General features: G+C 45.2%; 1 protein-coding gene across 1 annotated transcript in view; it reads right to left on the bottom strand.

Moving 5' to 3' along the window:
* The window catches only part of SLC9A9 (solute carrier family 9 member A9), a 2,902,095-nt gene that overhangs the window by 1,305,644 nt on the left and 1,583,749 nt on the right, over positions 1 to 12,702 (bottom strand). The window contains exon 11 of the mRNA XM_085633573.1: positions 9,524 to 9,635. Coding sequence (XP_085489699.1) covers positions 9,524 to 9,635 — 112 coding nt within the window. The remainder of the gene's footprint in view (positions 1 to 9,523; positions 9,636 to 12,702) is intronic.

Below are 12,702 nucleotides of genomic sequence, written 5' to 3'. Positions count from 1 at the left end.
ATTTCCATTGCCCAGAACATATTTGCAGCGTGCCTGTCAGCAGCTTTCCAGTGGATGAGCAGAAGCAATCTCCAATGCAGCACCAGCAAAACTGTCATTCTATTGTTTGGCACAACTCCTTCTTCTTGGGGTGGTGAATTTTGGCCCAGTTTGGCTCCCTCTCCTTCTACCCCTGCTACAGCTGCATGCAACCTGGAAGTAAAGTTTGACAACAAAATTATCTTTTAAGTCCCAGGTGGTCAGTGTGGTAGGAACATGCTTTGGCCTTCTTAGATCTTAAAAAAAGTTTTTATTTTTGCTTCCTGCACCCTGTCGGAAGACTGTAATGCACGCACTCATGATATAATTGCAGGATTACACCAATGCTCCGTATTGAGGTCTCCTAGCTTTCCAACTTTAGAGACTCCAGGTGGTACAGAAAGCATCAGTCCAACTTCTTTTGGGAGTCCGGTAATATGACCAGATCCACATACACCTAAAGGAATTGCACGGTCTTCCTATCCAGGAGAGAATGAAGTTCAAGAGGCTTGTGCTGGCCCACAGAGCCTTTTATAAGTCAGTTCCTCACTACCTGGCAAACAGACTAGCACACCACCATCCACTGAGAACTTTGCGGTGCCTTAAAACTTGGCTGTTCAACCTTGCTTTTAAATAATTTTGTTTGACCAGTGTTTTTTTTCAAATCGTTGCACCACAACACTCTGCTGAGTATCCACACTCTCTACAAACCCCCCCCCCCCACCAAATCAATAAATAAATCTATCCGCTCACCCTGGACAAGGGCAGGAAAAAGAATGAAGGAGCCAGCTCCCTCGCTAGCTCTTCAGAGCCACGCTGGTGCAGGGAGTGGTTTGGAACACAATAGCTCAGCGGCTCCCTCACAGACCCCAAGAGAGAAGAAAGGGGAAAAAAAGCAAACAAAGGATGCACCTACTGGACATCAAACATAATTCTGTGGGCCACACACCTGAACAAGGGTTCACCCCATAAGGCAATAGGGCTTCACATTAATTGCTACAACTGGGTACTTGGTTCCCTGTAGAAAGAAGGTTGAATACTTATTGCTTGTGAAGGACTCATCCTCCCCAACTAATAACACCTTTTCTTACAAATATAGTTTCTCACTCCAGGAGTTTTCGGTCTTCTGACATTTCAACATAAATGCTAGGGAGAACACAATACTGTTTGCTATGTGTAGAAAGGTGGAATATAATGTGGTGATGCTGGTTAGGCTTCGCCATGCAACATTCCCACAATACCCCAAAGATGGACCTTGAATTCACAATAATAAATCATTAGCTCAGTCCTTGTTGAGTGGCAAAGAGCAGTCAGACTTTACTAGAGTAACATGTTTTAAGCATTTCAGAGTACCAACATGGAAGATAAGTAATGGAGATGACTCGAAAGAAATCTACACCAATTTATAAAAATAAAGTAGATTTTTATGTACAATCAGCCACCAAAATGAAGTAAATAGTTAAGTATAACCTCAGTTATGGGTTCTAGAAGCATGATTAAATCAGTGCAAAACAGTACTTCAAACCTTGGGGCTCATTATGATGTTGGTGGGACTGGCACCGATGGTATGTTGGTGTCGGACCCACCGACATCTGAAGCATGTTGGTGTCAGTCCGACCACATGTGTAAGGGCCCAACCGCTGCAGTTCCAATGGGCTCAAGGAGACCATCAGCCCTGCGGTTGGAATGTAATCCCTACAATGAGGGTGGTGCCTGCTCGGGCACCGCCATAGGGTTTACAATAGCCCTTTCTGATGACCTTTCAATGGTGGTCCGACTGCCATTAAAAGCCTGTCAAAAACAGACATTGGGGGCCCCTAGCAGGGCCCCCGTCCCTCCGCTATGGGGCCTGAGGGGCACTAAAGGTGGTAGGCACTGTGCCCCATGTGCACAGTGCCTGCCACAGGGCCGCAGCTCAAGCCTCAATTCCAAAAGCCATGTTTCCGATTGCCTCCACGGCAGTCAGATCCTAATTAGTCGGTCAGTACTACCAACTACCTGCCCACCAGTCCCTTTACCGCAATGATGCCGGTAGGACGCTCGTCCAACCGGAATCGTAATTAGGGCTTTTATCTTTGCTGTCAGTGGTAAAAAACCCTAGTAACAATCAGTCACTTGCAGGTTGAGTTGTGTGGAACCCAAGGAGGGTAAAGGTGATGCGGGTCCAAGGACCAAGCCACTACAGTAAGTTTGATTTTACCTGGCTGGAGAAGCCTGGGTGCAGAGTTGTCCTGAAGCAGGAGCCGTGGGGAAGCTGGCTTTACTGCTTACACTGTGCTGGTTGGGAACAGGGTGCAAATAGTGGAAAGGGGGTCATTGTTGGATGTCGACTAACAAGCCATAACAGTGGTAAGCACAGCAGAAAGCTATTTTGATGTTCCGAGGTCCATTGGAATAGGGTACCCACCTGAAACTTTGTGGAGGTCAGGACTACTTTTCCCACAATGTACTGCACCATCTACTTTTGGGCGTACCTTCAGAGGGTCCGAAGTTTTACCTGCAGTTTGCAGGGAACTAATGCCACTAGTCCAGGGGAGTATGGAGTTGCCTTTGGCTCTCAAAGGGGTCCCTTTGTCTGGGGTGCCGAGCTTTGGTCCAGGAGGAGTCGCAGTCATGCAGTTCCAGGAAGGTTGCCCCAGGTGCAGAGTATAACGCCTCTGATTTGTGCAGCTCCTGTTGTCGCAGACTCAAGTTTCTTCTTGTGTCCTTTGTTGCAAGTCAGATCAGAACTGAGGTTCTGGAATCAGGGGTAGCCCTTAAATCCTAGATTTATGGGTATTAGCGGTGTAGGTGCAAATGTCCAATGGACTGCTAGCCCCAGAGGCTAATTTGCCCCTGAGGTGACCAAACTCAGGGGTGAAGGTCACCTTTTATACTCAGAACTCTCTATTGTACCACTTGTAAAGTGGCAGAAGTGTTCCTTAGCTGTACAAAGTAGCCCACCCTAAAGATGTGGCTAGCTTCTGGTGGTGTACAGCTCCTGGATACCTCATTTTCCCACCTACTAGGGTGCAATGTGCCTGAGGGCAGGGGTAGGTTGAATCCTCCTTTGGGAGGCAGCCTGATTTCATAATACAGGTAGTGCAGCCTTTGAAGCTTACCGCCTTGATGCGCCACTTCACTAGCCATCCTGTCAGGGAGGGAAGTGTGGCCTTCTTCCTGTCCAGGCCATGGTTTCTGACTCCTGGAAGAGTTCACCCCTTCTGGCAGGGGGTTAGATTCCTGTCTTGGCTCTAGCAGCTACGGGCCGGCAGCCAGAGCACAAGAAAGGCTGGGACAACCAGGTGGGCAACATCTAAATTAGCTTCCTGGGTGCATGCCACTATAGGGGCATATAATCTTGCAGTTGCATTCCACACGTTAAATAGAATACACTTGCCTCCTGGGCTGGAGAAGGCCTTCCTTAGGGATGAGTGACATATATTAAAAATAGATAGTTGGCTTTGCCAAACATGGTGAGGGCAAAGTCGAGTTCAAGCAGTGTGCACTGCTCCTGAAGCCCACAAGGCAGGCCTGCTGTCAGTAGTTTAGTTGGGTCACTTCAGGCCGTGGTCACCCCCTTAAACCCATGCCCTAGGTACCACTGGTACCATATACTAGGGACTTATAAGGGAGTTAATGTCCTTGCCAAATTGGGCTACCTATTCACACATATCAGTTTTAGGGAGAAGCAATGGCACTGAGGCCTGGTTAGCATGCTTTAGTGCACTGTCAGAGTGGAAAAACAGCATCTTGTAGTCCAAAAGTGAGGAGACATGTGGAAAAAGGCCTGCTTTCTTAGACTATGGAACAACTACGCCTTATAAATATGCAACAGGCAAAGCAATGTAATGGCTGGCAGCCAACCTATTCTGCTATATTCTTTCTTGTGCGTTTTTTATGAGACAATAAACATACATTATGAGAGATTTACTCTCATTGCGAACAGGAAATTCAACAAGACATTTATGGGTGGTGTGACCTTAATCTTCTGAAGTACTTGAGAAGTTAAGGAGGAACTAGAAGCTGACCCAGTAACCTAAATCAGTAGTGTAGTACTAAAGGGAAGGGGTGACTCAGAAGTGGCCTTTCAACCACTATTAGCACAAATGTACCAGGACATTGAAAGAGCAGCTGAGTTGGACCTGTATTTAATTTTCTTTGGCTTACCACACTGAGATAAAACTTTAAAAATGCAATAATAGTGGCCCTGTTAACCTCCTTAGGGTGACCAATGGAGTTCTACCGACGCACTCAAAGGTTTTGGATGGATTGTGGGGACAGTAAGAGGATCATTTAGACCCTGACCACAGAGTGCAGTGGAGACATGTACCACTACCACAGCCCACTATACTTAGACATCTTTACCAGCCTTCAGTGGCCTATGCCAAAGCACTGAAAGTTTGCCAAGCGGCAACCATGGTTCATGCAGCCACTGAGCACATTTTCTGTATTTCAGCAAAACTGAAAACAAATGTTTTCTTGCAACGTGTAAGGAACAGTTTTTTGTTTTTTGTATCGGGTCTTCCAGGCTTTTCCTGTTCGTCCCAAAATGAAAAAAAGAACATGTTGGGATGTCTGCTCTAAACAGATGCAGAGGTCTGAGGTACTTAGACAGATGCCCCGAGCCCATCAGGCTGTCTGGCGGTCTAAGGTTTTCCCAATATTGCCAGCGGGTGCACCATGACCCCCAGATACAGGACAAACCACCCAACTCTAAAAAGAATGGGAAGACCGTCAGTTTGGCGGACAGGGTATTCTGCTAGATTTCTGGAAGAGTACCATGTCCCCCATGCTCTAAATAACCCCATAAGTCATTTGTATTGACAACATTGATTTATTTGTTAGCTAGTAATTATATTATAGCAAAACATTCAGTCCAACCTGGCCGACAGGAGAACAATACTATGGAGAAAGGATCGCCTTTTAGTGCACTCATATTTAATTTGCTTGTGATATAAAGTTGTGAAGCGAACATTTATTATGTAAGCCTAACATATTGCAGCATTTCTTGCTAGTATTACATGTAAAAGGGGAATTCGCTTAGCTCAAAATTCGAAATCTATTTTGCTGAGCACTTTTTTGCGACTATAATTTAATATATGGGGCAGACTTCCACCACCATGTGGGGTTGAGAACTGCTACAAATTCAAATGGATTTTAGGAAGATTTATCTCTTATTACCTCATGCCCCCTGCAATCTAGCGCACTTTTTGCCATGGTTTATAGTGGTGGCTGCCTCTGAAAGAGGGTAGTGAGGCAGGTGTGGGGGTCGGGATGAAAAAAAATAAAAATAAACGTACCTGCTTTGCCGCCGCCTCCGCCGCACGCCTCTCCTCTGTCTTCTTGTCCTTTTCCCGGCTGCTGCCTGCACCCTAGCTTCCAACTCTGCCAGCCAATCACGACGCTGCAGGTTCAGCATCGTGATTGGTCTGAGCGGCCTGTTTGGCTGCTCAGGCAGTGCCTGGGGGGCCTGCACATGTTCTCCATGGAGCTGTGCAACACAGCCCAATGGGGAACATGGCAACTACACATGACTGTTTGGCCAACCCTTAAGTGCTGGCCAAAGCACCATGCACATGTAGGGAGGGAGTGCAAGTCACTCCTGCTCTCTCTGCGGCGAGCCAGCCCTCGGCCGTACTGAGTCACAAAGGAAAAAAAATGATAAGTTCTTGTTATTATAATTTTATTTTTATTTTCCACTGCTCAAAGAGCAGAGGAGCTACCGCTGGTGGTTTCCCTTGCTAGGCAAGTTCGAATGAGCGGCAGTGTCTTTTCCGTCATCAATACATGGCTAAGCAACAATTTGTCTCTCGGTCTCTGACGAGTTATTTACCATGCAGCATTTCCTAAGGCTTTCAAATTACATCTGTGTTGCTTGATCTGGAGTCCCACTGCACCATCAGACATAGAAAAGGGCTGTATACCATACTTGGTAGTCCTAACGACAGATACCACACCGGTGCGACTGTCACTCTTTATAAATACCATATTCACTCCTTCTCACTCACTGTTTATTTCCAAAAGCATCCTCATAAACAAGGAACGTGCCTTACCCAGCAGCCACCCTTCATACTGAAATGAACCTAGGACACAGGGTATGTTCAAAAGACACTGCTTGTGTCCCCAAGTATGCACCAAGCCATAAAATAATTTGTTTAAAATAGCAACTGTAAGGGAGTGGAAGGCGGCACGAGCCCCTTCCATGACGAGATGGAAGAACGGCCTGGATTTCTGTATTTGGCTGGAGCAGCCCGTTTTCGAGGCCAGGGGGTGCCCACGCAAGCACTATAAGATTTGGAAACGATGGGCAGACTACAGTGGAATTGGGCTGGAACCCCCCATAGAGAGGGAGATCGATCCATAGGGGCAGCTGTACACAGACGGTGGTGGCCCTGGGGGGGGCAGCGCGGGGGCGTGCACGATGCGTGGGGAGAGCGGGATGGATAGAAGGGGAAGAGTAAGACTAGTTGGAGGAAGTGCGATCATTGGGTGTTGGGGGGTAGGGGGGGGAGTTGGGAAGGGGGGTGGAGGTTTTTTTTTTTAATATACAATTGTCTATTGCCTGTATGTACATGTATGAAGGATGTGGCAGACATCTCTGGGTTACAGGGCTCTGCATGGCGATGGCTAAATTGACACAATAAAATTTGTTTTAAAAAAAAAAAAATAGCAACAGTAATGCAACCTACAAAATATGTTGCATTACCAGTACTTTGTGTGTTTTTGTTCTTGCTCTCGAAATTTAACTTTAACCAAACTATGTAAAATAAGCATTACAAATGGTGTGGTACCTATGTGCGACCATAAAACCAGACGAGGCATTGGCGATGCTGTTTGCCTTTGCTCGGGGACGGGCGCTTTAACATGCACTTGAATAGGCATGCTTTCAATGTGAGCAACAAAAGAAACAACCGACGTTTTAAATCGATGTTTTATGTGTATTTAAAGATTGAAGAACCATAATGACTGAAGTGCGAGCAGAGGACGCGTGCTCAAAAGATCATCTGAACGGGGGTTGTGCCAAGGAGGGCAGAGTAAGCTGACATCTAAATGCAATTAAGATAAATAAAGCATTATTCTTGTGTGACTCATAAGTGCTGCAGGAACACTGTGCTATTTACGGCTGCCCACATGCAACTTTAAGGACTCCACTTAAACAAGCTCAGGAGTATGAAGGTGTACACGAGGGGGTGGTTGCTGCCATGTGAAAGTGACGTGGAGATGTATTCAATCGGATCTGACAGTCTGACATTCAATCCCAAGAAATAAAATGCAATACTAATATACAAAACGATTCTTGCCAATCGTTCTAGTTGTCAAGACAAATGGCAAAGATCCCAAAAATTAAATATTCATCCGGGCAGAATACAGGCTTGTTCACGCTCCAATAGTAAATGTCACCACTTGCAATCCGGGCCAAGAGACATTTTTGTGAGCAGTTTCCAAATGCGTTTGTGTGGCCACATTTTTCAATGCAGACTAAACTGATAACCTGTATCTGTAGACAATGCTGGAGCAAATGATGAAGCAAAGAAAATACAATAAAGTTACAGTGTAAGACTGAAATAATAGCGGCTAACTTTTCACAGGCATGCATATCTTGAATATCCCTCTCATGATAAGAATAGTGTACTACTGGCTGTCTAGCGGCCTTATTGGCAGGGATATAAGGGCCAGATGTTCGACTGTTTTTTGCAGACGCAAACGGGAAAATGGCACGTTTGTGATCGCAAAAAAGGGTCCTGGCATGTACAAACGCTATTTTGCGAGTCGGTGACTCTCAAAATAGCGTTTGTGACTATCGCTATTAGGAAGGGGCGCCCATTCCTAATAGCAAGTCACAATGGAATGTACCATTGTTTTGTGACCGCATTTGCGGCTGCGAAACACTCGCAGTTTACCACCTACTTGAAGTAGGTGGTAAGCCACTCGTAAACGGGAAGAGGTCCCTAGGGGACCCCTTCCCCCTTTGTGAATGGATGTGAAAATATTTTTTAAGAGCAAGCAGTGGTCCCTGGGACCAGGAACCACTGCCTGCCCTTAAAAAATTAAAATAGAAACGTTTCATTTTTCTTTTTTGTATGCATCCCGTTTTCCTATAAGGAAAACAGTTTACATTTTTCAAAAGAAAATTGCTTTATTTAAAAAATAATCACAGACATGGTGGTCTGCAGACCCCAGCAGGCCACCTTCCCTGGGAGTGCTAGCCATTCCTAATGGGGTCGCAAATTGCACCTGCCTCATGAATATTAATGAGGCATGCAATAGCCATGCAATTTGCGACCCCCATTAGTATTCCCAAACAGTGTCTGTGACACTGTTGTACATTCCAATTTGCGAATCGCAAATTGCGAGTCACAAAACGATGCGCTTTGCAACTCGCAAATTGGTAGGGTCATACATCTGGCCCTAAGTGAGTTAAACTCTTGCTGCTGAGAAATGCAGTGAGCTGAAAGTGATGAGTTCGAATACCAGTGCTGTGACAGAATCAGCAAGATATCTGAACAAGACAGCACCAGGGTCGAACTGGTCTTCATGGCAACCAGGCAGTGTCGGAAGTGCTAGTCTCACAGGCCAGTGCGTGGGCCGGTTTTTGGCTGTTTGTGGGCCTGTTTAAGGTCTGTTGGGCTGGTTTTTCTTGTTGATTTACCTGATATTAAAACAAACATTGTTTGCAGCAAGCACACCCCCATGCAGTCTCCCATACCTTGCAAAACACTTATAGAGAGTGTCACTACAATTTCAAAAACACCCAGATCTGCAAATGTGCGACACCCTTTATTAGCTATTTTATTCTTTTATGAGGGCTACTTTTATTTTAGTGCACAGGCCTATTTTCTGTCCCAGTCCGACCATGGCCAGCATCACGAGGTGCTACTAATGAGAAATGTGCAAAATGATACAATTACAAGAAATATTTGCAAACTGTTAACTTGGCTGCAAATCTTCCATTAATGTCTAAAGTACTGCCAGCCCACATAAAATAAGGACAGGCACTTAACGTATCACTGCAGAGGCATAAACAACTGCAAACTCTACTTAATTCCAAACTTGATTTTTCAAAAAATCAGCTAATAGATTGCATGGAAATTGAAAGCATAAACTGCATTTAACCTCAAAATGTGATTGAATTTTCAGCCTCTGTTTTGGTATTTTCATTTGTGGTTTTTTTGTGCCTGATTGGGACACCATTAATTCCTCATTCAGCAGTCGTGCACCGTGAATGACCCTTCGCTAGTCTTTGTTTTGGACATATGAAAATACATCCCAAAGATGCCTGTATTTCACCATGTGGTTTACTAGTTATAGGAGATAGGAGGCGTTAGCAGATTCCGAGTTCATTGTGCCGCTCTCATTAGATAGTGATGGTTAATTCACCCCTTATCCATCAAAACATGGATTTTGATCACACCACCTAAGACCGTACCCAATATGACCACCACCTTGCATAACGAACATGCAGTAGACTTGCGAGGATAAAGGTTATGCGAAAGACACGTAGGGCTACATGAGTCAAACTTGCCTGAGAACATCATCATGTGTTGAAAATTCCACGGAATCTTGTTTTTCCGGCCCAAATTTAGGATAAAAGAAAGTGGGTATATGTTGCAGGCTCGTGCAACTAAAATGGCCGCCTGTTAAGTATAATTGTTAAGAAAAGAAACATGAGCAGAGAATGTTTTCAAATTGCAGGAACATCTCTTGCATTTACAAAAAACAATCATTGGATGTCAAATACATTTTTTATGGAATTCAAATCAATAAGGAAATATGAACTTTATAGAAATTCAGGTTGCTAACATAGTAATTTTATCCTTTTCTTGATTACTAATCTCTGGAAAACAAGCTTCACACCCGAGTTATATGGTTCTTTTTTAGTTGCCCATACCCTGACCATTACTTCAGTGTTGCGATTTTGGACTATTGACTCTTTCTGAACTTAATATTATCTAGCCCATAGTACTTTGTGAACTTGCGGTTATCAAATATTGACTTTTTTTTGTATTTCTTTTTATGTTGAACCCTTAAGACCTTGCTGACACCTTTCCGAAGGAAAGTCGGTGTATCTTTCATTAAGATGTGGTACTTCGAGCTACATTTACTACAGAACCCAGTGAATGACCATAATAGTACATTTGAATGAGGGGCTTTGCGTCTGCCCCAGTACTCAGTCTGTTAGCCAGATACATATTTTGCATAACAGCCCTTACAAAGGCAAAATAATTTCATGCATTACATAAAAGATTATGCTTCTAAACATTACAGTATTTTTGTATCCAGAGTAGACTCACCATAGCCTCATGATTACAAATTCTTACAAATAGCAAAAACATTTGTTTTTGTCTGCCACACTGTCCATATTGCAATGTACAAGAGTGGGCATGGATAACAAGTCAGTTTTAAGGGAACACTTCATTATGTTTAACACAAAAAGGCAAACATTATGGGCCTAATTACCATGAGGCCTGGAAAGCCTCCAACCGCAGGTCATGATCAGGGGAGATGGGCTATGCCAAAATTGAACCTTAATAATATTTTAAGGATTTTTAATATTTATGGTCCTAAACATGTAAATGTTAAGTTTTGGAATTATACTGTTTCTAAGTTGATGAATTAGGCTAATGATAATTTGATTATGGGAGGCATTACAATCATATCCTGGCACCCTTTATTGACAGCAATTCAACATTTAAGTCTGTTCCAAGTGCTGTGCAAAAAGCATTTCAAAAAGTAATTTTAAAGACAGCAATGAGAGACTTGTGAAAAATATACAACCTGGACATTCGTAAATGTACTTTTTATTCCATGGTGCATGGTTCTCAGTTTAGAATTTATTATATATTTTATGAGGAAAAACATAACTTAGATCAGTAAAAATCTGTTAAAATCTGAGACAGGTGCTATTTTAATTTTCAATCATGAATTCCTTCTAATAAATGAGCTAATACGTCCATGGCAGAGGTAGTGGTCATTCCCAAACTGGGAAAGGATCCCCGAGAGTGCGCCTCATACCGCCCCATCTTCCTGCTTAATGTGGACCTGAAGATTTTTACCAGCATTTTGGCATCCCGACTTGCCCCACATATGCAAGGCCTGGTAGACCCAGACCAGTTGAGTTTTATCCCAGGCCGCAATTGCGGAGATGGGACTTGACAACTATGCCACCTACTGGAGAAGACCCAGACCCCGCCGAAAAGGCATTTGACCGGGTCCATTGGCCTTATTTGCAACAGGTCCTTTGCCGATTTGGGCTCGGGGAGCGATTTAGGAAATGGGTGAACTGTGGTTATCATGGGCCGCAGGCCTGCATTCGGGACAATGGGGTGGCCTCCCGGTCCTTCCAGGTTGGGCGCGGCACGAGGCAGAGGTTTCCACTCTCCCCTCTCCTTTTCACGCTGTATATGGAACCATTTGCCGAAAGAGTCCGCCAACTCACCACGGTCACCGGGATCCGGATGGGAGATAGGGAACACAAGATTTCGTTGTACGCGGATGACGTGCTCCTCTTCTTAACCCGTCCTTGCTATCTCTTCCTCCCTGCTGGCAGAGGTTGATGCCTTTAGCGCGGCGTCGGGAATCAAAATTAAACTGAAGAAGACTCAGGCGGTGAGCCTCACGCTGCCAGCGGCGGACCGACACCAACTATCGCTGATCTTCCCATTCTCTTGGGCTGTCAGTGATATCACATACCTGGCGCTCCGGGTTTTCTAGACTACTGCAAAGACGGCCAAGTGAACTACTCGGAGATGCTGGCAAAGGTTCACCGAGAATTGAACAACTGGAAGAAACATGTCCTCTCATGGCTGGGCAAGATAGTTGCCGTTAAAATGATGATTCTGCCCGTCTACTTTACATAATGCAGATGCTCCCCTTAAGTCTGCCGCCTATGATACTGGCCCAAATGCAGCAACTAATTAATGGCTTCATTTGGAGGGGAAAGAAACCGTGCATGGCTCTACACCTCACGTACTTGCGACAGGAAGACGGGGGCCTTGGGGTCCATCAGCTTGGACACTACTATAAGGCGGCGCAACTGCGCTGGATGATAGAATGGTATCAACTTGAGTCGGAAAAACACTGGTGCGTCATGGACAGTGGCGTGGCAGGGATCCACATCTGGAAGGTTCCCTGGCTCCCCAGGCGACACTGCCCGCAGGGTGTGTACCTCTCCCCGGTCCTGCGCGCCACCATGAAGGTATGGGACAAGGTCCAGGAGAAATGTCAGCTGTCTATGGCTATGTCACCCCTGACCCCTTTCATTGGGAATCCAGACTTCTCCCCGGCTCTCATAGGGAACGCCTACTTGAAATGGCAAGAAGCAAACTGTAAACGTATAGGCGAACTTTTTGATGTGCAGGGAATTATAGACTTCCCCTAATTGGTGACTCACTATTGGATCCCCAAGCAGGCGTACTGGCAGTACTTGGCGCTGCGCCATTGGGTCACACAGCCCCAGGTCCGCATACATGCAGGTCGGCTCCTTACAAAATTTGAGCTCTGGTATATTACCCGCACCTCAAAAAAACACCTCCTGTCCGACATTTATAACTTTCTCAACAAGGCTAAGAATCAAGCTAAGGCCACAGCACAGCGTAGGTGGGAATCAGAGTTGGGTTGGGAATTTTCCCCAAAAGAGTGGGCGCACATTATCCACAGGGGCCCGGGCATCATCATGCAGCACCTCAGGGAAGGAGATGCTCC

This window comes from Triturus cristatus, chromosome 11 (assembly GCF_964204655.1).
Source record: "Triturus cristatus chromosome 11, aTriCri1.1, whole genome shotgun sequence".
NCBI lineage: Eukaryota > Metazoa > Chordata > Amphibia > Caudata > Salamandridae > Triturus > Triturus cristatus.
The sequence above is the reverse complement of the archived record's forward strand: the minus strand, read 5'-3'. Positions and strand labels throughout refer to the sequence as shown.